General features: G+C 41.4%; 1 protein-coding gene across 3 annotated transcripts in view; it reads left to right on the top strand.

Moving 5' to 3' along the window:
- The window catches only part of ACYP2 (acylphosphatase 2), a 51,321-nt gene extending 25,203 nt beyond the window's left edge, over nucleotides 1-26,118 (top strand). Inside the window, exons 5-6 of one of the 3 annotated variants that reach the window (XM_083858138.1) lie at nucleotides 1,273-1,379; nucleotides 25,340-25,461. In XM_083858138.1, coding sequence (XP_083714264.1) covers nucleotides 1,273-1,379; nucleotides 25,340-25,353 — 121 coding nt within the window. In that variant the 3' untranslated portion in view covers nucleotides 25,354-25,461. Of the gene's footprint in view, nucleotides 1-1,272; nucleotides 1,380-2,219; nucleotides 2,386-25,339 lie in introns of those variants that run through there. The other 2 variants (XM_083858137.1, XM_083858139.1) reach the window with 2 other exon arrangements.
- Nucleotides 26,119-26,329: the final 211 nt, after the last annotated feature.

A 26,329-nucleotide genomic window follows, 5' to 3' on the forward strand; every position in this document is an offset into this window, starting at 1 on the left:
GGCTTTTGGAATTCATCTCAAGGTCACATCTAAATACAGAACAAAAGGGAAGGACTGTGGTACATTTGCCCACTGGTCTAGGCAAGAGCAGAGTGTCCTCTGTATAGCTTTTATACAGTGATCTGGGGTTTGCTGAAGAGGAACAAATGAGGTGAGGTACTCAAAATTCTGGATAGAAGAAAATATTAGTCCTGGTTCTGTAACCAGCTCAAAAAAGCAGAAAATAAGATGGGCAGGACAACCAGTTACTATTTTTGTTGGTGATTCTGTCCCTCTGCAAGGGAGCAGCTGTTTTGACACCAACAGACACTGAAATCAAGGACTTTTGTGTCTTGGCTCCATTCCATCTTGACAGGAAGCAAGATCCTCTGGTGGCAACTTAAGTTGAAGTTTTGGTTATTTTATACCACTGTAATGTGGCAGAGTGACAGGTTGACAAATAAATTCTGCCTTGATGACATTTAAGCTATCTGGTGATGAATAAGAAGTAAAGCAAGTCTCAGGAAGGAGGCTTACAAAGTCTATGAGTCTTGATGAAAAGATTTTTTTTTAAGAAAAGTTAAAAATTAAATTCCTCTGGGAGAAATATTTATAACTTAAGAAATTATGTCAAGAGGGCTGTTGTTCTAGCAAATAACTCCTGGTGTGTTTTAGTTGCTGAATAAAGAAAACTCTGGAAAGGGAGATTAGTTTCAGCTAATTATAGGGAGCTTGGGTTTTAAATCTGGTTTTGGGCTCACTGATAATATTTAATTCACTAATGACTCAGTGATAGCATCTTGATTGACTGCATTGCTAATTAAACATGTGACAGTACTTGATGTTTTTTGCTCAAGGTCCCAATGCTTGGTACAAAACTACTCCATAGGAATTGAAATTCTGTTGTAAATAAAGATTTGTAGCATTCCATATTGCATTGTCAAGATAATGCCAAAACCCAAAGGTGGGAACACATCTGAATTTTGGTTTAATGATTTCAGATTTCAGCTGATCTCATGATTTTTGATAGCTGATTAATAAATCTGAACATGAGGGATTATTATTAATACTTTGTGAAAAGGAAAATAGTAAGAGCATTATAAATAATTTCCAGGTATTTCTTACTCTGTTCAGGTTCATTGCACACTTTGCTGCTCTGGCATCTTGTTCTCCTAATTTAAAAAATTGCAAAAAAATTTAAATTATGTAATTAATAATTCATATTAATTATGGAATATTTCATGTTAGTAAGTAAGGACATTATATATTTAAGTTTTACCTTTTTTTAATCAGACCCAGTGTGATACTGATGACAAATGAGAAAGATCCTGATCCTGAATCAGTGATGGATAATTTCTTCCAGCCTGTCTTTGGGCTGTGGAGGTTTTGTATCTTAGCAGGTAGGGATGTAAAATGTAATTCAGACACTCAAGGAGAACAGAACAACCATTTTGTTCCAAAACCATGTAACTTACCCTTGTTTTCAGTGTACTTCTGCATTAGTTACTTGGGGCTAGTCACAGAACTGTATTGGGCATTCCTCCAGTTAATTTCATGTTGTTTGGTTTCAAGCTGAAAACAAAAACTGGACATATGGATTTTTTTTCCCTTGGGTTCTGCCTGTTTGCAGTTTCTGAAAATCCTTAACTTGAGGAGCAAAACTGGATGCATTTGAGATTGTCAGGGTCTTGGGGATTGAGTAAATTCTCCTTAGCTTTCCCTTCAGAACTCTGTAGGGTTTAAGTGGTACCAAGGAACCATTTTCCGGCTGACTTGGCATGTACAGTGTCGTTACTGTCAGGAAAGTTTGGTTCAGAGTGGAGCTCTCTCCTGTGCCCTTGCAAAAATGGCCCTGGGGGCAGCCCTTGTTTCATTTTTCCAGCTGTATTTGCCATTTCCAGAGCTTATCCTGAAGTCATGGCTCACCTCAGACTCATCATGCAGAGGTTCCCTGGAGTTCCTGAGTTTTCTTGAGTCAAAATAACCCTGTCAGTTGTGTAATGATTAACACATTGGGTCAATGGTAAGCTGAGGAATTGTATTTCCTTTAGAAAACAAACAAAAAAAAATTTGGCCTTTACCATCACTCAGGGCAATAGGGGTATCAGGACACAATGAATCATTGTGTTTAAGACAGAGATGTCCTAGTATTGTTATGGAGAATGAGTTGGGAATTGTTTGGATGATCTTCTCTCAGCTTCTAAGATATTATTTTTTTGGCATTATTGAAATTATTACAGGTAGGAACCTGAAAATATGGCTGAAACAGCCAGGAAAATGTGACGAGGTCCAAAATCTCTGCCAATGCCACCAATACTGGACAGACTAAAAAGGTGGCAAATTCTTGAGATTTCTTTGAAATGTATTCATTTGAAAGGAATGAAAACATCTTTGCCTGAAGATATTTTATATGCTAAATTCTAGGATCATGATGCTGATGTAAGGGGTTAATCTTCAGTGGAATGACTTTGAAACGCCTTTTATTTATCTTTTCTACAACATATGAACTTTATTTCCCTATTCATTGAGTTAAAAACCAGTTGATTAGAGACTATTTACACCTCTCCTCATCAGTCTCTGGGCCTGCAACACAGAAATGGGAGTATCCAAGAGCTCTTTCAGTCATAAATTCTAAAATTAAATCATGCAAGCATTCTGCCTTTGTCTCTAGTTCTTCACCTTATCTAGAGATGGAAAAAGCTTCTCCTTGACCAGCTGGGCTGTGTTCCTCTTCCTTGTTCGCCCTGACACACCTTATTTCTGATTTTTCTCATTTGCTGCTCTGATTCACTGCTGACATCTCGTTTCTCCTCTGCTGGAAGCTGCATTTCCTCAGTCACTGATACGATGTTTTTGGCTTTGTGTAGCTATTAAAAAAAATAAATTAAGGTGCTTGTATTTGGAGGATTTGATTCTCTTGTAATTTAAAAAAAAATAAATTGTTGTTTATGTGGCTTTGTAGTTCAGTGTTTTTACACTAGATGTCAATCTACTTGCATTTGTGGAAGTTACTATTTTGTGCCTTCTAGATATTTCTTCCAGCAACTCCCCTACTAAAATGCTGCTTTCCATCTGCTTTGCAGGGAAATCAATGCCAGGAGAAAAGGGATGAGTTGAAATATTGATTTTTCTTTTGGTAGCTGATGTTGAACAGGACTTTCTGCAAATAAGACAGCAGTTTTGGGGTTTTCGAGTGTAATTAAAATAACTTACTTCAGTAAAGCTGGTTGACAGCTTTAATGGAAAATGAAATTCAGCCAAGATAGAAAAACTTGTTACACTGCTTATTTCTTAATCTTTCCCTCTTTTCAAACACCATTCTTGCAGGATTTGGTTGAAATGAGACCTTTGACTTTACAAAAGCATTTCTCACCTTGCCATTGGAGAGCCAGGGCCCCAATGAATTGTTTAGGAATAAATGGAACTAATTTCTGCTGGGAATGCAGAATTCAGTGAGTTAAATGGAAGTTTCTTGTCACAGAGCAACTAATCATTGTTATTAACTGCTTTTTAATATATAACTCCTCATTAAATTAACATCTTCTCTTATGTTACAACTCCAGTTCTGTGATCTCTTCTGAGAGGCCCCAGAGGATAAAAGCCTTTTTTTCCTACTCAAGCGGTGTTTAAAACATGTTTTAATTTGTCTTTGTGGAAAATGAACTAAGATGATGTCTTGTGTTATGCTCTAATCCAATATTTTATTACTTTTTAATTTTTGGAGTGCCTTATTAATACAGTTTTCCAGGATTTTCTTTAATAGATTAAAAATTTCTAACATCACTGAAGAACCAAACTGGCTGGAACTCTTAGTCATTTGGAGAACTATATTATTTAGAAATCAGTTAAAAAGGGAAAGAATATATTCTACATGGCAGTAAAACAGAGAAGCCAGAGAGCATCATGGCTTGTTAAAAGAAAGTTATATAAGAATTTTAAATATGCAGACTCGAAGACTTTGTGCTTCTTCATTATGAAGTTGATTGTTGATGAAGAGTCAGACAGGCCTGAATTTCTTTAACTCAATCAACTTTAACTTTTCAATTATTGGGAGTGTTTTTGATTCTAAAATATTAAAAGGCTTTTCGGTGCTCAGTCCCACTTGGTAGCTCAAAATGCTTTTGAACTTCCAGAAAAATAAAAATTTCTAATTTGGGATTTTTGAAGGGTTTACTGAACTCCTGGATTTTTGACTGGAGGTTCCTGAAAGGTGTTTGGGAGAAGGTGACCTTCAAAGTTATGCCTCATTTATTTTGTGTTATTTCACAGGGCTGAATATCAGTTCAAGAGAAATAAATATGTGTGAAACAGCTGCTAATAGTGGTGAATGCATATAAAGTAATAATTAATGAAGAATAATTTGCTTTACAAAAAATCCCTTTGATGAGCTGGGATGGTTTGTATTCTCTAGCCAGCAACAGTTTCTTTGTCTGAAAGAATTTTGCCATAAGGGAAGTGTTTTGCATTCTTTAGCAAACACAATCTCTCCCAGGATTCACTGAAGTGCCCTGAAGAACTGTAAGTAATAAGTGATTGCTTGGGACCTGGAATTTTCTTTGAAAGTGGATTTATTTTAAAAATATATCAGGAAAGGGTGCAGTTTGAATGTTGCATAGTAACATCATGGAACAGATTTAGGTCCTCTTTATCACATTTTACATAAAAATCCCCAGCTTTGAGCTCTGTTGCTTTGGAGCAGCCTACAAAATGATTTTTATAGAAGCACAGGAGTGGAAAGTGTACTCAGTTCTTTGATCCTCTTCCATGTGTGAGGACGGGGATCAAAAGGAAAGCTTGGTCCTTGTCACCTGTCACTTGGTGTCCCCTCACACACTGGAGCTGTTCTGTCTCTGCCTCCTACAGACTTCTCAGCAGCCAAGGAACCTCCTCAGGAGGTGTGGGGTGGTACCCTCATTCTCCATAGACTTTTCCTTCCATCCTGCTGGAAATCAGCTCTGTGGAGAAGGAGCTGGGGATCCTAGTGGACACCAAGGTATCTTTGATCAGCAGTGCTGTGGGGGCTGGGAAAACTGATGGGACCTGGGATGCCCTGGAAGAGCATTCCCAGAAGGTTGGGGAGGGAGTCCTGCCCCTCTGCCCAGCCCTGGGAGGCACATCTGGAGTTCTATGTCCAGTCCTGGGATCATCAGGACTGGAGGCCCAGGAAGCTCCTGGAGCAGGACTGGCAATGGCTGTGGAGATGAGGAAGGGCCTGGAGCATCTCCCTGTCCAGGAAAGGTGAGGGAGCTGGGGCTGTTCAGCCTCCAGAGGGGCCCCAGCTGAGAGGGCCCTCAGCCCGAGGTGTCCCTGTGTGCAGGGACCCAGCTCTTTTCCAGGGGGCCCAGGCATGGCACAAGACAAACAAGCAGGAACTGATTCCACCTGGACAGGAGGAAGAACTTCTTGGAACAGTTTGCCCAGAGGGGCTGTGGAGTTTCTCTCTCTGGAGGTGTTCCAGAACTAGCTGGATACAATCCTGTGTTGTGTGTTCTGGGATGGTGGGACTGAGCCACAGTAGTCCATTTTCACCTGACCCACCCTGGGATTCCAATTCTGCCAGTGCTGATGCACGTTGTGGCTGTTCCAAACAAAACCAGAGGATGTGGAGCTCGGGTGTTGTGGAGAGCTGTTGCTCTGCCTTGATCTGTGCAGATTTAGGCACACTGGTCTTGTTTATACTTTGCCACATTTAATTCTGCTTTAAACCAATTCCTTAGGTTTCATCTGTCCATTTTGCTGAGTTCCTAAGTCAACACTGTGCCACCAAGCAGTAGAGTGCTGGGAACATACAGCTGGCAGCTAAGGCGTGCAATGAACTGTAGATATGGCAAGGTAGCCTTGATTTGTAACCGTGTCAAAGAGACAAAAATGAGAGAGACAAAAAGATTAATCCTCATAAAACTGAATGGGAAAGCTGCTCCTTATTCTGAATAAGGTGTTCCCTGAACCTTGTTCAGTGTCTCTATTTGGATCTGCTGTTCAGCCAGGTTTCCATCAGAGTTGTGTGGCTGCCCTGTTTAAATGTGGCAGCTTTGAGCTCCTTATAGTTCATGTTAAAGCTACAGCCACACAACTGTTTTTGTCCCATGTGCTCGTGGTAAATGTAATTGTGTTAAAATTATACATGCAGATAAAGGCCTGAATTGTTTATGCATAGTTTTCTGTTCTGGTAATTTGTTCTCCTTAGGGTTCTCCCTGATGTTTTCTAATTAATCTTGTAAATGTGTTTAGGTGGTATAAAGAGGTTTTATTTTCTGCTGTGTTGCTTCAGGGTTTGGTCAAGTTGGTGTTTGCTGGTCACCCGAGCCATGTATCAGTTGTATATCTGGGAAAAATATGTGTCTTTTCCTAATAAAATCAGTGATCTGTGTTTTGTGAAAGGTAAGGAACTGTCATCCCATTAACAGTTCTTAGGAGCCATCCAGCATTTTGGATCTGTGAGTGCTGTGGGGTTTGGAGAAAATCTGCTCCAGCAATTCAGGGAGCTTGTTCTGGCTCTCTTAACACAGGTGGAGGAGTCAAGGCTTCATTTAACTAGCACCTACAACTTGATTAGCTGGGCAGGTTTTTCTGTCTCTTTATCCTTTTGCTGCTGCAGGAACAAGGCAAAGCAGGAGATATTAATATTTAATGAAATATTCTGGACCTCAACCGTAACTGTGTTGCTTTTTAGCTGGAGGTGTTGCCCCTTGAAGTTCCTGCTGGATTTCTTTGTCTGAGAAGCTCAGCCCAGTTTTCTCAAGCTGGTGGACTTAATCCTCGAGTTAGTTATATCATCAGTTGTTTGGGTGTATTTGTAGGGGATCAGACTCCTGGCTTAAAAGTATGTATAAATTAATATCCAGAGCAGAAAATTATTGTAATGGTTAGGTTTCCTAGGTGGTCACTGAACTGATTCTTAACATACAGCTTGAAGATAAAAGACCCTTAAGAAATGGACCTATCGATATTTATGAATTTTGGGGCTTTGTCTTCCAGTATTGAGAAAGGTAAGACATTAAAAATGTCCAACAGTTAAAAATGGGGTGAAAATAATAATTTAAAGCTGAAATGTGGAGTCTTGTTTATTTGATAGGGTTAAAAATTAAGGAAATGTCATAGTATTTTTCTACATACTGTATCAATATAGGGGTAAATAAGCAATATGACATAAAGGGGAGAAGGTTGTTTCTATCATCAAGTCAAAGGAGAATGAAGGAACAGAAAGATTTACATCATGATAGTAGATCTGTCAATATTTGAATCCTGAACTTGTTTTCATTGTTTCAGTTAACAAATAAATATGTAGGTAAGCCTGTGATATCCTAAGTTTAAAGCCCAAACTGAAGCTTTGATTAAATAAAAATGCCTTTTGTTCCTTTATATTGTGGGGGAAAGTTGTTCTCTGGTACAGATGCATTTCTGTACTTGCAGGCACCTTGCTAATACTCCTTGTGTCGTTTGTCCTGTGGCAAAGGAGCTGGGGAGCCAAGTTCCATGTGGGAATTCTGAACTTGTAATGCAAGATTCTTTATTTGAGCTCCACAGTCCACACACAGAATTTCATACAAGGGCAGGAAAATGATTGATGTAATTTGAAATATTTAATAATTTCTCAAGTTCTATAGCCAAATGTCCTTGACTGCAAAGAAAACTGATGCAGCAGCTCTGTATTAGGTTGGTGTTGTGGGTTGAGAGCAAAATGAATGAGAGGCTCCAAGTCAGAGATATAATTTACTAAGAAGAAAGGTAAAAAGGTAAAAGTAAAATAAAATAAATACAATAACACAAAGGATCACTGACAGAGTCAGAATACAACCTGAGCAGGATGGTGGAAGCAGTCCAGGTGAGGTGCTCTTCCTGAAGCAGTGATCCTGTAGAAAGGTCTGGCAGCCCTGCTCTTCTGGGAATTCAGTGGATAAGTGCCTTTGCACTGTCTCACATACTAGCTTATATTCAGGTGAGAATGCTTGGCTCCTCCCCCTGGGCAGAGCATCTCACAATAGCATGAGAAGTGTGAAATGGGTCCTTGATGGCCCATTAACAGAGATAACCCCTGGAGGGAGTTACCTGTGACTCATGGGCCATTAGCAGGAGACACCCCAAAAGTCATTAGCAGAAAACACCCCAAAGGCGTTAATGGGCCATTAGCAGAAAAAGGCAGGGGGCTTGGGAAAACACTAGCCTACCTGGTTTTAACAGTTCATGAAGATGGTGATAGAATAAATACTTTGTGTACCTCCTACACTGCAACCCAGGACATAGTCCACCCCTTATTCTATTACCATCTACATCATATCCAAATCAATACATTCTTACAAAGATATGCATACACATAGAGAATAAAATGTTACACACTGTTCTCACTTAAAATTAAGTCTCTCTGTGGTACACAATGGGTTTTTCCATCTTTTTGCATTACCCACCAAGTGTGACCAGGTCCTTGAGCAAAGACAATCCCACGGATGGGTCTGCCTTTTCCTGAGGCGGGATTAATCCAAACAGTCTTCCTTAAAATGCTTTTTATATGTACTGCAGGGACTTTATCTCTATCCACTGTGTGCAAGGGTTCAGACTGGGCAGGACCACCTTGATTAATAGACTCTCGGGTGTTGACCATCCAGGTAGCTTTGGCTAAGTTTATTTCCCAATTCTTGAAGGTCCCCCTGCCAAGTGCTTTCAGGGTAGTTTTTAGTAGTCTATTGCACTGTTCAACTTTTCCGGCAGCTGGTGCGTGATAAGAAATGTGATATATCTATTCAATACCATGTTCTCTGGCCCAGGTGTTTATAAGGCTGTTTTTGAAATGGGTCCTGTTGTCTGACTTAATTCTCTCAGGGGTGCCGTGTCTCCACAGGACTTGTTTTTTTAGGCCCAGGATCGTGTTCCGGGCAGTGGCATGAGGCACAGGGTAGGTTTCCAGCCATCCAGTGGTGGCTTCCACTATGGTCAGCACGTAGCGCTTTTTTTGGCGGGTTTGGGAAAGGGTGATGTAGTCAATTTGCCAGGCTTCCCCATACCTGTACTTCAGCTATTGTCCACCATACCACAGAGGCTTTACTCGCTTGGCCTGTTTGATTGCAGCGCAGGTCTCACAGTTGTGGATGACTTGGGAGATGCTGTCCATAGTAAGGTCCACCCCGCGGTCACGGGCCCATCGGTGTGTCGCATCTCTTCTTTGATGACCAGAGGCATCATGGGCCCAACGAGCTAGGAACAGTTCTCCCTTGTGCTGCCAGTCTAGATCCACTTGTGATACTTTTACCTTGGCAGCTTTGTCCACCTGCTCATTGTTGTGATGCTCTTCATTAGCTCGGCTGTTGGGTACGTGTGTGTCTACGTGTTGAACTTTCACGGTCAGTCTCTTTACTCGGGCAGCGATGTTTTGCCAAATGTTAGCGGCCCAGATGGGTTTTCTTCTGTGCTGCCAGTTGGCCTTTTTTCAGCGATTCAGCCATCCTCACAGAGCATTAGCTACCATCCATGAGTCAGTGTAGAGATAGAGCCTCGGCTATTTCTCTCGTTCTGCAATATCTAAAGCCAGCTGGACAGCTTTAAGCTCTGCAACCTGACTTGATCCATCTTGTCCTTCGGTAGCCTGTGCAACTTGTCGTGTGGGGCTCCAAACTGTAGCCTTTCATTTTTTGTTAGTGCCTACAATTTGAGAGGACCTATCAGTGAAGAGAGCATATTGTCTTTCAGTCTCCGGTAGCTTATTGTATGGTGGGGGTTCCTCGGCACGTGTTACTTGCTTTTTTTCTTCATCAGACAATAATCCAAAATTCTTACCTTCTGGCCAGTTTGTTATAACTTCCAGAATCCCAGGGGGATTTGGGTTTCCAATACGGGCGCGCTGTGTGATGAGAGCAATCCATTTGCTCTATGTGGTGTCAGTGGCATGATGTGTGGAGGGAACTTTTCTTTTAAACATCCACCCTAGCACTGGTAATTGGGGTGCCAGAAGCAGCTGTGTTTTAGTTCCAATCACTTCTGAGGCAGCTTGAACTCCTTCATAGGCGGCCAAGATCTCCTTCTCTGTGGGAGTGTAGTTGGCTTCAGAGCCTTTGTAACTTCGGGTCCAGAATCCCAATGGTCGGCCTCGAATCTCCCCAGGCACCTTCTGCCACAGGCTCCAGGACAGACTGTTGTTCCCGGCTGCAGAGTAAAGCACATTCTTCACATTTGGTCCCGTCCTGACTGGGCCAAGGGCTACTGCGTGAGTAATCTCTTGTTTGATCTGAACAAAGGCTTGTTGCTATTCAGGGCTCCAGTGGAAATTGTTTTTCTTGCGGGTAACCAGATAGAGAGGGCTCACAATCTGACTATACTCAGGAATGTGCATCCTCCAGAAGCCTATGGCACCTAGGAAAGCTTGTGTTTCCTTCTTGTTGGTAGGTGGGGACATGGCAGTGATCTTGTTTATTATCTCTGTGAGGATTTGGCAACGTCCATCTTGCCACTTGACTCCCAGGAACTGGATTTCTTGAGCCGGTCCCTTAACCTTACTTCGTTTAATGGCAAAACCAGCTTTCAACAGAATTTGGATAATCTTCTCTCCTTTCTCAGGGTGTTCTCTAATACGATGATGTCGTTGATGTACTGCAGATGTTCCGGAGCCTCACCTTTTTCCAGTGCAGCCTGGATCAGCCCATGGCAGATGGTGGGGCTGTGTTTCCACCCCTGGGGCAGTCGGTTCCAGGTGTACTGCACGCCCTTCCAGGTGAAAGCAAACTGAGGCCTGCACTGTGCTGCCAAAGGAATGGAGAAGAAGGCATTGGCAATATCAATGGTCGCATACCACTTTGCTGCCTTGGACTCCAGCTCATATTGAAGCTTTAACATGTCTGGCACAGCAGCGCTCAGTGGTGGCATGACTTCATTCAAAGCACAGTAATCCACCGTCAGTCTCCATTCTCCACTGGACTTACGCACAGGCCATATTGGGCTGTTGAAAGGTGAATGAGTCTTACTGACCACCCCTTGGCTCTCCAGTTTACAAATCATCTCATGTATGGGAATCACAGAGTCTCTGTTAGTGCGGTATTGGCGGCGGTGTACTGTTGTTGTGGCAGTTGGTACCTGTTGTTCTTCGACTCTGAGCAGTCCCACAGCAGAGGGGTCATCTGAGAGACCAGGCAAAGTATTCAACTGTCTGATGTTTTCTTTCTCAACTGCGGCTATCCCAAAGGCCCAGCGATATCCCTTCGGGTCTTTGAAATATCCATTCCTGAGATAGTCTATGCCGAGAATGCATGGGGCCTCTAGACCAGTTGCAGTGGGATGTTTTTGCTACTCGTTCCCAGTTAAACTCACTTCAGCCTCTAATACAGTCAGTTCCTGGGACCTTCCTGTCACCCCAGAAATAGAGATGGATTCTGTTCCTACATACCTTGATGGCATCATGGTACATTGGGCCCCAGTGTCAACCAACGCTGTATATTTTTTTGGGTCAGATGTGCCAGCCCATCGGATCCACACAGTCTAGTAGATCTGATTATCCCTTTCCTCTTCCTGGCTAGAGGCAGGGCACCCCTATTCCTGGTCATGGCATATATTGTTCTCCTCCTGTACGTATGTTTCTGAGGTCCCTTCCAGAGGATCAGTCATATCATCATTCCTGTACCTTCTGGAGTTCTGAGAGACTGGGGCAACCTTGATTCTAGATGGGCTTCTTGTGGTAGGTGTTCCTCTTTTCAGTTCACGTACCTGGGCTGCTAAGGAGGAGGTGGGTTTTCCATCCCACTTTTTCATGTCTTCTCCATGCTCTCAAAGAAAAGACCAGAGGTTACCTCGTGGTGTGTATCCTCTCTCCCTGGCTGGGGTCGCCTGCTCCTAATGGCAGAGACTCTCATCGGCTCTGGTGAGATATGGTAAATTTCTTCCTTAAGTTCTTTTTTCAGTTTCTGATGGCCTTCTTCAATCAAGCTCCGGACTTGCTCAGCCAGTTGCATTTCCACAGATGAGACATGGGTGCGAACTGGGGCGATGACAGTGTCCTTGTAAATTCTTAATTTATTAGCCAAGACACTCACCTTGTCTTCACCTTTTCTCCATTGCGGTGTTGCCAGGTAATGTGAGTGCATCTCTGGTCCAAGCCGTGCAAGTTTCAGCCACATCCGTGATGTGCACTGGACATCATCTGGGTTTTAGGAAATCTCTCGTTTTCTGAAAAAATGATCTCCAGCACAGCCAATTCCCTCAGACATTGGATACCTTGTTCTATTGTGCTCCATTTGCCTTGGTGCACTTGGAGGTCTTCTTTACAAAGGTATCTGTCTTTCACACTTGTTAGCAGTCGCTGCCAGAGGCTGAGAGGTTCTTGGGTTTTCCCAATCCCCTGGTCAATGACCACATCCCGGGACAGCGATCCCAGTTGCCTGGCCTCAATTCCATTCAGAATGGTGTCATTGGCTGCAGCGTCCCAGATGTGGAGCAGCCAGGTCAGGATGGACTCATTGGTCTGGCGGGTGAATTCCCTTCGTAGGTCACGCAACTCACCCAGGGATAGAGAGCGAGTAATAATCTCTATCTCTGTCTCCTCTGCTGGCTGCGAAGGTCCTGCTACATCCTCGTCAGTCACTACGCGGACTGATTTGCTCCTTGACTTCTTTTTCTGAGTGGTGGCAACTGCTATTGGTTTAGGTTGTTCCAGTTCAGTAACGGTCTGTGTGGAGATGCTGACGGCATTTTTGGTTCCTTTCTCCTCTGTGACAGTCTGCGTAGATGTGGACACTGTTGCCTCACTTTTGGCTTCTTTCTCCTCTGTGGTGGTCTGTGTAGATGCAGACACTGTTGATTCACTTTTGGCTTCTTTCTCTTCTGCAATAGTTTGTGTAGATGCTGATGATGTTGCTTTGCTTCTCTTTCCCTCTTCCTCTTCCTTAGGAACATGCTGTATCACACCAGGTAGTGTTTTGTTCCTAAGTATGGTGCAGAAAAAACAAAGGGCTGTGCAGAGAAGAGAAAGCAGGGATGACAATAACATAATACTGTCCTTGGCATCCAGAGGGTACTCAATATTTTCAAAAACTGCTGTGTGGTGCCTAAAAAGCTGGAAAAAATCATTCTTTACTCCTCCCCACGGGGGCTGAGTGAGATTGTTGAGGCTCCAGCTGTAGCATCCTAGACCAGGACACGAATCCAAAACTGGGTATATATTTTGAATGCTGTTCATTGCCTCGGAGTTTAACAAGCAATGGACATAGTAGACCAATAAGGCAATTTTAGTACCATATCCTGGTCTACACAGGAGCATTAAGACCGGCAGATAGTACCCCATGTGTGGAAAAATATAGAGAGATAGGTATAAGACACATGTAAGCATGTTGAGCATCATAGCAAACAGGTGTCTTCTCAAATACAAAACTGTAGTTCTGACTTTTCTCAGTGCCGCTGCCCCACGTTGGGCACCAAAAAATGTTGTGGGTTGAGAGCAAAATGAATGAGAGGCTCCAAGTCAGAGATATAATTTAAAAAGAAGAAAGGTAAAAAGGTAAAAGTAAAATAAAATAAATACAATAACACAAAGGATCACTGACAGAGTCAGAATACAACCTGAGCAGGATGGTGGAAGCAGTCTAGGTGACGTGCTCTTCCTGAAGCAGTGATCCTGTAGAAAGGTCTGGCAGCCCTGCTCTTCTGGGAATTCAGTGGATGAGTGCCTTTGCACTGTCCCACATACCAGCTTATATCCAGGTGAGAATGCCTGGCTCCTCCCCCTGGGCAGAGCATCTTACAATAGCATGAGAAGTGTGAAATGGGTCCTTGATGGCCCATTAACAGAGATAACCCCTGGAGGGAGTTACCTGTGACTCATGGGCCATTAGCAGGAGACACCCCAAAAGTCATTAGCAGAAGACACCCCAAAGGCGTTAATGGGCCATTAGCAGAAGAGGCAGGGGGCTTGGGAAAACACTAGCCTACCTGGTTTTAACAGTTCATGAAGGTGGTGATAGAATAAATACTTTGTGTACATCCTACACTGCAACCCAGGACAGTTGGTTATGGCATTGTGTGTTTAATGCTTGGGATCAGCATTACATGTGTTCACTGGCTAATGAATTCCTAGAAGTCCTTGCTGACTGGGTTCTGACATCTATTGACTTCCCAGTGCCAGGATTTTCAGTCTCCTGGTGGAGTTTGGTTTGTCTCAATAATTGAGTATGTCTGTCCAAGAGAAATGTGCTCTGGTGATTGGTATCCAAGAGTTTGAGGAATGGCTTGTTTTAAAATTATTGTCTTTGGAATTGGAAACCTATATGTGGTTGAGAATATATTCCGTGTGGAGTTGTCACAGTCAAGATTAGCTTTTTATGTATTTTTTACTTGTTGTGGTTTGAAAAGCAAAATGAATGAGAGGCTCCAAGTCAGAGATATAATTTATTAAGAAGAAAGGTAAAAAGGTAAAAATAAAATAAAATAAATACAATAACACAAAGGATCACTGACAGAGTCAGAATACAACCTGAGCAGGATGGTGGAAGCAGTCCAGGTGAGGTGCTCTTCCTGAAGCAGTGATCCTGTAGAAAGGTCTGGGAGCTCTGGTCCTCTGGGAATCCAGTGGGTAACTGCTGCTTGCACTGTCCCACATACCAGCTTATATTCAGGTGAGAATGCTTGGCTCCTCCCCCTGGGCAGAGCATCTCACAATGGGATGAGGAGTTGTGAAGTGGGTCCTTGATGGCCCATTAACAGAGATAACTCCTAGAGGGAGTTACCTGTGACTCATGGGACAGGCGTTGATGTGCCATTAACAGAAGACACCCCAAAGGCAGGGGCTTGGGAAAACACTGCCCCGCCTGGTTTCAACAGCTCATGAAGATGGTGATAGAATAAATACTTTGTGTACATCCTACACTGCAACCCAGGACGTTACTCTAGGTATAAATGCAGTTTTGTCCTCAGTAGGATCTATTTACACAATAGCAGCAGTTGTGCTGCTTCAGATGTCTTTGCATGCATGTTTGTGATGAAAATTCCATCAGAATAAGCAACGACTCATTTCTCCAAACACAGAACAAGGATTCAGCATGATGTAAGAAATGGGACTGACTTTGCACTCATGTCTTAGTGCTGTGCTGAATGAAATGGCAATTATTCCTGCTTGTTGAGATTATAAAGGATGAAATTATGTTTATGTGCCTTTGGAGAGACTTCCAGTGATTCTTCCTTTTACTGGTACCCAGTCTGAGAGCCTGGAATGTGACTTACAGAGGTGATGTGCTCTTGAGCTCCTTCATAATCTCAGTTACATCTGTTTGGTGGTAAAATCTGTCATGTCATCATAAATAATCGTAAAACTCCTTATCTCAAAGTGGGAATTCCTGGAGGCTTTTGGTGCCTTTATCTGGAGGCAGATCTATGGTCTAGCCACTCTCTTCATCCCACATGTCCTGAATTTCAGTGCGTCTGCTGTGAAGTTCATATTTAACTGATATGATTTATATAGTGTTTGGACTGTTTTTTCTGGACAGCCAGGCAAGCTGTTTTTATAAAAAACACGATGACATGAACCGTTCTGACATTAATTCTGCCAAATTATTATTTCGCAATTATACACTGCTAATGTTTGGAAGTCTGCATAATTCCTCCTACAAATTACTACTTTTGTTGTTTTGCTTTGAAGGTCTTTGTGTTGCCAGAAACTGAAAGCATCTTTTATTCTCTATAAACTTAGAAATGCTCAAATAAGCCATGAGCAAAATCAAAGAGCCTGAGTTTGCCTTTTGAGAGGTTTTGTTGTAGGAATGCCTCTGTGTCTTCAGTGTGAGGGTTTCAACTCCCTGACTTTGGGAATCTTTGTCACTGGAAGCACCAAGGAACTCCAAGCTGACTGTGAAATGATTTGAGGGTTTTTCTGAAATACTTGTACATAAATTTCAGAAAAATGAGCTACTAATTAGATTTGTGGCTTTTCAGGAATTTTTTTTTTTTTTGGTAGTTCTCAATTCACATCCCAGCCAATGTAGCTCCTGCAGCAGCCAGACTCCATGGGAAAGCCATCAGGAACAGGTCTTCCCAAGCAAAAGGAAACTTCAAAAATGGGGAAGGGAAGAAAAGAAAATGGCATAAATTACAGAAAACAAATGAGATGTCTGATACTTCTTGACAACCCCTGAAGCTTGAAGGAAAAATGGGAAAAAAACCCAGGAAGATGGGGTTTAGGAACATATTTGTGCTTTGCCAATAATTCTCTTCTTACCAAGCATATCAAAACCTGCTGTATATTGAGGAATTATGCGGCATAAACAACAAAACTAAAAATTTTTGCAGGTTAACTAATAAATAGTTGTTAACAAAAGTCCTATTTGGGAATACTTAAATAGTATGAAATAGTCTTCCAAACATGATTTCTTTTGATTTTGATATTTCTTCTTCTGTAGTTGTAGTTCTTTGTTTAAATTTTGTAAAAGCAGACATCAGGTCTATCTCCCTGTCTCTAATAAGTGTTGACTTTGGTAGAAATAAGATACTGCCTTTAGTAGAATTCTGGTTTTATTCTGATTTTTTGAAGTCTGAAGCTCTCACTGCCAAAATTATATACTGTTAATGGGTAGGTTTGGAATGACCAGGAAAATGTTCAAACCCATGGAAAGTGAAGGTGGAAAGATGAAGCCAGTTACCCTCAATGATAATAAAATCAATCTGTTTTGTTTTCTGTAAGTGGTAACTTAAAGTAGGAAGTTCCAAACCTTCCTTGGGAAGATGAGATTTTGGGATTTCCAGTCTGGGTTCATTTTATAGGAAAAACTATTCAAAGAAATCTATTTCTTGATTCATTCATTTAATCACTGTTCCAGATAAACAGGAGAATGTTTTTAGGTAAATACTCTGAAAACGAAGTTTAATAAAAGCATGATGTAGTACAACACTGAACAGCAAGAACCCAGATCTCATTTCAGTATGTATTAAAAGCCTTGTTTAATAATTTTTTTTTACACAAAGAAACATTGAACTGGGATACTTCTTCATGCTCTGATGGCTTCCTTAAATAGCTGGGAGCTTTAAGTGTGTTTGTTTTTCCTCAGTGAGTATATCCATAGTGACATTCCATGGACCCCGGGATGGGCTTTGCCCTTGGCATGCTGGGCTGAAAAAGTATTTTCTGTCAATTTTTTTTTTATATTAATAGAAAGTATAAAGTCCAACAATTAGAGATGGTGCAATGTAGACTTTGAGGAAATCAAGTAGCTTTGGCTTTTCTATTTGGCTTTTATTTGATATCTCAACTGATCTATCCAGCATCCCTCCTTTTGGAGAGGTTTGGGATCAGGGCTTGAATGGCTTCATTAGGGTGAGGTGTTTAATACCTGCCTGTAGAGACTGAAAGGATAACTTCATGGAACTTGGAAAGCCAGAGAAAAATTAAATTGAGATTAGGTCTGCCAGAAATGGTATTTTGAATACAGATGAAGTCATAAGAAAAACATGATAAAGAATGCAAATTATTTTCTTACTGTAAGTGGAATACAATTCTTTGGGATGTGACAGTGTGGAAAGAGGTGTTTCCTTCCATATGGTCTCTAAGGGATAGCCTGGCACATCCCATCCTGGCACCCCTCCTGCCTCAGGCTGTTGTGTCTGGAGCTTTACCTCAAGGCAGAGCAGACAGAGGGTCTTGGGAGGGTATATGATGGAAACAATAAATAATACATCTCCTAGTCCTTGCTCTGCTTTTCAGAGAATATTGCATTTGCATCCTGTGGATGGCAGGTGCAGCATTCCCTACCTTGTAAAGACTGCCTGCTGGATGCACCTCTGTGCTCTGGTGTGCTGGAAACCAGAATGAGCTGTTGTCAAATCAAGAGCAGAATCCCTGCAACATCCTTACGTTAATTTTTTGCTTTCTGCTTGTTGGAGTTATATATCCGTAATATCAAAAAAATAGAGCATTATGAAAATAAGTCTTGATACAGCTCAAATTTTCTCAGCTTATAAAATTTAAGCAGGCTATTAACTAGTGGAATCCACTTGGTGTTTTCCTGAGCACTTGTGCTCTCTAATACTATGTATTTAAAACATTTCTTGTTGCTCTTATATTCTGAAGTGTGTACTGTATTATATCACAGTTGCTTTAAAAAAAGCAGTTGGAGATGGAAGGTTAAAAGGGGAGGTGGAACTTCTTCCTTGGAAAGTGTGCAATTTAAATTAACAAATTAAATCACATAGTATAAAATTGGGGGAAAATAGAGCTGAGCTGGCTGAGTGCTTGACAAAAAAAAATTCAAAACTGTTTTGCAAACTAAGGATAAAAAGAAACCCAAAGTTCTTAGCTGTAGACCAACCTTGTTAGCTTGTGAAATATTCCAACAGAGGCATTCTAGGAAAAGCTAAATTTATGTGTAGTCACTGCAACACTGGAAATGTTAAATGTTGGCCTCACACTTACTCAGAGCTCTACAAAAGGATGCTTTTAAAGTGTTGATGCTTTCCTTTAAGACTTTTACAATTGGAAATGGCAACTTCTCAGTGAACCTTCTAACTTTTTTTCCCCCAGTCCTTTAACTATGCAGACATTCGTAAAGTATGGGAGCCTTTTGAGGCAAACAGAATCCCAGTGAAGGAATTTACTCTGGCTTGGCCTTGCATTATTTTTAGTTCTTGCATAATACTAAATTATTCTTCAGTGTAAGTGTCTCCTCTGAGGAGATGTAGCAAGTGTGGGAATGTGGGTGTTGTTCCTTGTGGCTTTGGTGTCCAGCTGAGCCCTGGGACTGCAGAACAGGGAAGCGTTGTCTTTCAAATTCCTGACTGTGTTGGTCAACTGGACTCGTGGCTCTTGGATTTCAGCCAGGCTGTGTAAGGACATGGGTTTGAAGTAAAGCTGAGCTGGTCAAGTGTGATGATTCATTATGGCTCTGAAATGGCCAGTGCAAGGGTTTAATTAACATTTTGATGGGTAAAGTTGGTCAGAGGCTGAAGAGCTTTAGTTCTTGTTCAGTCTTATGTGGGTGATAGGTGCTGAGCTTTAGAAAGAGCTTTTCTTCTGTTGGTGCCCCAACAGCAACAGTAACTCCTCATTTAAGCTTCTTGTGGCCTTGGGTTTAATAAATGTGGAATGGCAGAGAACCTTGAGTGGCATTCCGTGGAGTGAGTGGAGTTAGCCAAAATTCCCAGTCGGCCTGGAGAGCCAAGCGTCCCTGTAGGGGCAGACAGAGGAGAAAACACAATGGGCCTTTTTGCTGCTGCTGACTTCCTGGATGTTTACTGCACTGGGAGACAGGACACAAGCGTGACTGGAAGTTCCCTTTGTCTCCTACTTTTCTCTAGGTCAGTGTGGACATAAAAGCTTTGAGTTACTGGAATGGCTGAATTTGGGTTTACTTTTCACTCAGTTCTTTAATTTGGAACAAATGACTGCAGTGTTGCTGAGATTTTTCTGATAAGATCTCTGAAAGAAGCCAAAAGTGACTTGCCTAACAAGGCCTAAACAAAGAGGTATACTGATAAGTTTTAATAAAAATATACTTATGATCTCATGTTGAAATGATTAACTCCTTCTTGAAGATTACCACGATGATTAGCAGGAAAATGCACAACTGATCTTGGCATTGTATATGACAAAACCAAAACAGCTCCAGGCTTGGTTTCTACCATTGTGGGGTAATTCCTTCTCTTCAAAGTAATAGGTGAGGACATTTAACATAGATCAGATACCAGTGTCAGAGTAAATCTGAGGTACACAGAACCAAATTCTTTCCTGATGCAAACTGGCCAGGATCACTTTGACATTAAAAAAGCCTTGCCAATACCATACAGAATGTGATGATAAACACATAAGTCACTTTTCTCAAGTTTATAAATAGAAATTCAACACAAAAATGTGTATTTGAGGCTTACTCAGGGTCATATCCCATGATATCTGTAAAATCTCAGATCCTGCTAATCTGCCCTTGCTGTTGTCATCCTTTCCCATATACTTAGAGGAAAAGCTCATTGTGGATTCCCAAGGGAAACGCTGCCCCTGAGTGCAGCGGGAAAGGAAGAAATATAAACAAATTAACAACATTCATCTAACAGCTGTGTTTAAAAACAGATTCAAACACCAGTTTTGATTAACTACCTTTCTCTCCTTCCAAAACACTTCCAGACCTTGTGTTAAAGGCCCAATGGGCCGAGGCATTCCTGCTATTGGGATGCACTGAGCAGCCAGGCTCCCACACACCTCCATGCTGCAGCTCTGTTCTGGGCCACCATGCACATGCCTCAGCAGGTCCCTTCAATTCCAGCCACCCACTGGTTGGTCTGTATCCTTCAATCCTGCTGCTTTTGCTTCCTTGCTTTAATTCTCTGGAGTAACGCCTCACTTGGCTGTGGTGGGGCCATCCTAATAATGGGATTAAAATTACCCTCCTTTGCACTTTTCTGTGTTCTCAAACCCCAGTATTCCTAACACACTTTATTTATTTATTCATTCATTCATTTATTTATTTATTTTGCTAGGGTTTTTATTCTTCCTGCTGCTTTTTCACAACAACCCTATAAATTTTCTTTACAATTACTTATTTTCCTGGTAGTAGGAGCAGAGGTGTAGGGGCAAAAAGAATGGCTCTGCAGTAAGCCGAGGAAAGAAAGGTGGGAGGTGTCTTTATGCAGAGGAATTGGGGTTTATAAGCACAAAGGTTTTTGAGTAAGTGTTCCTGGCCCTAAAGATTACAGAGCAAAGCTTGAAAACCATGGCTAAAGTTCTTCCCAAAAGCTCAGAAGCCAAACAGCCAGGAGAGAGAATTCAATGTTTCTTTTGTAAATGTGGAAATACCAGGATTTATGAAAATTGGACAGTGCTGTTGCAGAAGGCAACAGTATTTTTGAAGGGATTTTATAAATATTTGCAAACCTTGTCTATATGCTGTCACAGATGTAAATATAATCTCAAGAATTAACATTCTCTGCAGTATTTTATTCTAAACAAAGGGCAATAAAGTGTAAACAAGCCCGTGCCATTATTTTCTCATATATCCTCTAAATAAAAGCACAGGTTTCTCCTGTTCCATCCACTTAAGTGACACTGTGCTTGAGGTGAAGAGAAAGGAACATAACCTGTGCCTAGTTCCTCATGTATTAATGCTGGAGAGCATTTCCCGTGTCCTTTCCTAGCACCACAGACTGTAAATTTCTCCAATATCAGGATAAAAGGTTGTCTTTTTGCATACAAAAATGAACTGTTGCAGGAGTAGTTTTCATATTGTAAAGAAATACTTCAGAGAATAATGCCAAGCAAGCTGTTTATTTTAGAGAGATCTATTTTGTAGCAGAGATTGGAGTTAAAAAATAAATACTATTCAGAAAATCAGAAAGTTAACTCTGTTACTGTAGTATTTCAAGCACTGTGGGTTTTAGGGCTGTGCCAGTGTTATTAATTATTGTTATTATTATTAATGATGGCATTTAGTTCTGTGGTTTAGTTGACAAGATGGTGTTTGGTCAAAGGTTGGAATCTATCTGGGAGTTCTTTCCCAACTTTGGATTCTGTGATTATCCTGTGTTACAGAGATGTAACTCCTCAAATAGCTTTTCCAGGGAGCTCTCCAGATACCTGGCCAGTCTCCATTCTGCCAAGTTAACAGGTAGGAGTGTTTTCCTTCTTGGAATATTGTGCACAGCAAGGCTATTTCCACAAAGATATAAACTGGGATGGTGCAAACCCAGCTCTTTGGATGTTGTTTTGCAAGTATGTGTGGAGTGGAAAGGGCTCTGTTGCCCGTGTGTCAGGGCAGTGTCTCTTAGCAAGGTTTGTTTTAGTTAATGAAAGGAGAGAAGGGAAGGAGTGACAGATCTAATTGTTTTAAGCTCCAAGGAGCATCCCCCATGAACACAGGGATAGGGGAGGTGTGTGGTTTGGTTGGAAGCTGTTTCAGGAGCACGGGCTCCTCCCCTGGACAGGGAGGTTGTGTAATTCAGAAATCCATGGTTATTCACAATTCAGTGGGATCAGAGCATGGCCAAGAGTGATTTCATGGGCATGCAGTGCTTGTGTTGGGGAGGAACTGTTTACAAGGGAATGGAGTGAGAGGACAAGGGGGAATGGCTTCAAACTGACAGAGGGCAGGGTTGGGTGGGATACTGGGGTGGAATTTTTCACTGTGAGGGTGCTGAGGCCCTGGCACAGGGTGCCCAGAGAAGCTGTGGCTGCCCCTGGATCCCTGGAAGTGTTCTAGGCCAGGTTGGATGGGGCTTAGAGCAACCACATGGAAGATGTCCCTGACCATGGCTGGGATGGCACTGGGTGGGTTTTAAGGTCCCTCCCAACCCAAACTGTTCCATAAAATTAAACATGGTCAGAAATGGCTATTTAGAGGTTAGTTCTTTTTCTGGATTCATTGGAGCAGTCACTTTGGGAATAAATCCTTTAAAACAAAACTATGCTGTGTAGTGTCCTTTCAGCAATGTCCTCATTTGCTTCAGATGAGCGAGGGGGAGGGAGTCTTTGCACTCCTGAGAAGTGGGAAGGAGTGGTGAATTTTAACATGGATGCTATAAATGACAAGCTAAGACTCCAAATGCAAGTAATTGTAGCTCATCTCTGCACACATGAAGAGACCTGAGGTGAATGGGAATTGAGAAAGCTGAGTGAAGCAAGAGGAGGGTGCAGAACTTTTTCTTCACTGTTGATCTGGGTACTCATAAGTTAAAACCGTTTTTAAAAATACCCCTGGTAGTGATGAGATTGAAGATGACATTTAACTTCTAGGAAATAGTGATTTTCTGCTTTCTGAGCTTGTAAAACATGTGCTTCTTCATAGTGCTGGTGACTGGGCTGTCACTTGAGCAGAGAGGGAGATGGCTGAGTAAAGTCCCCTTAATGCAGAGCTGAGCTCCAAAGTTGTGCAGCTCCCAGGTACTGCCTCCTCCCCTTCCTCCTGCATTGAATAAGGAATAACACACTACCCTGTAAAGAGTTTCCATGGAGCTGGGTTGCTCTAATTGGATTTTCATAATTTGTGCTTCATCCTTATTCATGTGAAAGAGAGTATGTGGAGCTGAGAATGGATTGTTTGCTCTGGTTAGAGTTTGTAGTTATTCTTCACCCAGTAGAACTTGGGAGATGGCAGCACCCAGGGATGAATTTTTCATGTGAAGGCTTGTCCTGGGTTGCAGTGTAGAATGTACACAAAGTATTTATTCTATCACCATCTTCATGAACTGTTGAAACCAGGTGGGCTAGTGTTTTCCCAAGCCCCCTGCCTTTTTCTGCTAAGGGCCCATTAACGCCTTTGGGGTGTTTTCTGCTAATGACTTTTGAGATGTCTTCTGCTAATGGCCCATGAGTCACAGGTAACTCCTTCCAGGGGTTATCTCTGTTAATGGGCCATCAAGGACCCATTTCACACTTCTCATGCTATTGTGAGATGCTCTGCCCAGATGGAGGAGCCAAGCATTCTCACCTGGATATAAGCTGGTATGTGGGACAGTGCAAGCAGCAGTTACCCACTGGATTCCCAGAGGACCAGAGCTCCCAGACCTTTCTACAGGATCACTGCTTCAGGAAGAGCACCTCACCTGGACTGCTTCCACCATCCTGCTCAGGTTGTATTCTGACTCTGTCAGTGATCCTTTGTGTTATTGTATTTATTTTATTTTACTTTTACCTTTTTACTTTTCTTCTTATTAAATTATATCTCTGACTTGGAGCCTCTCATTCATTTTGCTTTCAAACCACAACAAGGCTGGACAAGGAATATGTTTCTTGTGGTTTTGTCCAGGATAAGCTCACCTTCAAAATGGGAAGAAAAAAAGAAATAGTGAACAAACTATCACATTACTTAAAAAGCAATTTCTAGTATTTTTAGGAGATTAATTCAGTATTTCAAGTATGTGTTCGTTCTTCTCACTCAAGGACATCCAACTATTAGAGACTTTCCTGGTAAATAAACAAGAACCATTTTCAGGTTCTTTTCTGAATCTGAAACAAAAGGAACTGGTTTGTCCTTAGGCTTGTTTCCTTCTGTTAAGGAAATCTTATCCCCTTTGCCTTGAGGCTTCCAGCAGAATTGGGGAATTGTGTTCTTGTGTTTTACTCCTGGACTCTTATTCCTGTGTTATATTCCTTAATGGAAAGGCTTCATTTAAGGCAGGAAGGGAGGTTGTTCACAACAAACAGCAAAGAACCAGAAGTGTGAAGAAGTGGAAACATCTGACAGATACTTTAATTTCTCTGTGCTAAAATAAAGCAAGTCACACTTGGAAGATGAGATACCTGGGTCTGGTTGCTGTTTTGTAGGAAGTTTTCCCATAAAGATGCTCTGTTTTATTGTTAAAGTCACATTGAATACAAGTTTAGAACTGTCCGTGCCAGTGATGAGACCAGTCTGTGAGGGGCTAACATGATTCATGGGGAAATTATTTGTCTCTGGTAACCAGTGAAGCCCCTTGAGATGTTTTGCAGTGTTTTCTGGTGACAAGAACTGCTTTTTTAAAAAAAATCTTGCATGTAGGGTCTCTAGCAAGGTGTGTTTCTGCACCTCAGATGTGATATACTGATTTACTGGCTCAAGGTAAGTAATTTCTGTGCTTAATTCTCATTATAAAGACATCAAAATTAGGTCTCACTGCTAGAATATTGCAGTTTACAATGCTCAGTGTGATTCTGCAAAGGATTAATTAGCATAACTCTTATTAAGACAGCTCCTGTTGTTTTCAAATCAGAATTTAGTAATAGTAATACGTTAAATATCTATACTAAGTTCAAGAAAAATTTGTGGGAAAATATATTTCTCCTTTAATATGGTACAATAAAATACTTTCTCTTTTCTACTTCTGGGAGTTTAGTACAACCAAAAATACTGGCCAAGTATTTTTTGTAAATAAACCTCTGTAAGCACTCACCTGCTGCATTTACAGTGTTTGGGTATCCAGTATAACATCCAGTATTTATTACAAATCAGTATTGCTCTAATATAATTGATGTCTTTTCACTGGGTTTGAACTCACTCCTTTCTAGTTCCCATTCTTTTAGTTGCCAGCAAGGAGCAAACTGGCTGTTGGGATTCTGTTTTCCTGTCACTTTTCAGTTATCAGTGGTTTTTTAGGTCCTTGCTAAAAGCACAGTATTGAATCTTCAAAGGTAATTATACCTATTGGAATGCTATTAATAGTGTTTAGAAGGGATCATTGCAGTAAATCTGCTTTAGCCTTTTTGTCAGCTGTGTATTTATGTAATATTGTGTAAATCGCCTGGGAACACTGATACCTTTAAAGAGTATGGTTTGCTTTTAAAGGGGAAAGGGAGGGAGAACAGGAAAGAGCAGATTTGGGGTAATTTCCTTATTGAAAGATGCTTTTTATGGGTCTTAAAAAAGTAAAAGTGAGTGAAAGCATGACAGAGAATAACCCCCACGTGTTCAGTTCCTTGTCTGTTAACCCTCTCTTGTTTTTCCTGCAGGAAATCCTGGCTGAGCAAAGTTGGAAGCCCAAGTTCCCGTATCGATAAAACAAATTTTTCCAATGAAAAGGAGATTTCCAAGCTTGACTTCTTGGATTTCAACACTAGATACTAACAGGAGGGAACCTCACTAAGCACAAAACTCTGACATTTCTGCTGCATGCTATTTTCTGTGCCTCCATCAAATATCACAAGAGCATTGGGATGCTTTTCTGTACTAGGGATAAACATAAATGCTCCCTGTTCCCACCAAATAAGAATTCCTTGTTGCTGTGTTAGACATCCTCCACCATGAATGTCAACATTTTGTGTCCAAAATGCCAGCAATTCATTGCAGCTTTGAAAGACAGATAAAAGCTTAGAAGTGCTGGTGGTTATTTGTGTACAATGAGATTTGTTACATACAACCAGATGGTACCTAATCTTTACACCGTGAGTCATATTTTAGATGAAAAATAATGATAAATTTATATTCTACTGTTTGTAATCTCACCAAAAATACATAACTACAGAACTGTAACACTTGGGAGTTCTGTGTAACAAGTCTGTTATAGATCAGGCTCTTTGTGATAATTAATAAGGTTATAGTGGTAATTTAAAATAAATACGTTGTTTCAAACTAGGATTATCTAATCAGCTCTGGTTTAAAATTCTCCATAATAATTCAAATAGATCTTGTTCCAAGGTGATGAAATGTGTGGCCTCTCACCCTGTTTTTTTTTTTTCATTGTCTACCTGTAGCTTACATCCATGCTGACTATAAAGGATGTTTTAATCTCTTTGCTTTTTGGATGTTCTTTCTAAAATTGAAGATTTAAGTGATTTTCCTTATGGATCTGTATTTGCCCCTAAGTTAAGACTGTGTGGTAGAACCTGCACCCACATCCATCATCTGAAGTCCATGGAAGTCCTGACCCACTGGCTTGCTATAAATCCTGGATAAGTCTGATCCACTGTGGATTCAGTTCCCATATCCAGTGCTATCTCCAC

The sequence above is a fragment of the Zosterops lateralis genome (assembly GCF_965231275.1).
Source record: "Zosterops lateralis genome assembly, chromosome: 3".
Classification (NCBI taxonomy): Eukaryota; Metazoa; Chordata; class Aves; order Passeriformes; family Zosteropidae; genus Zosterops; species Zosterops lateralis.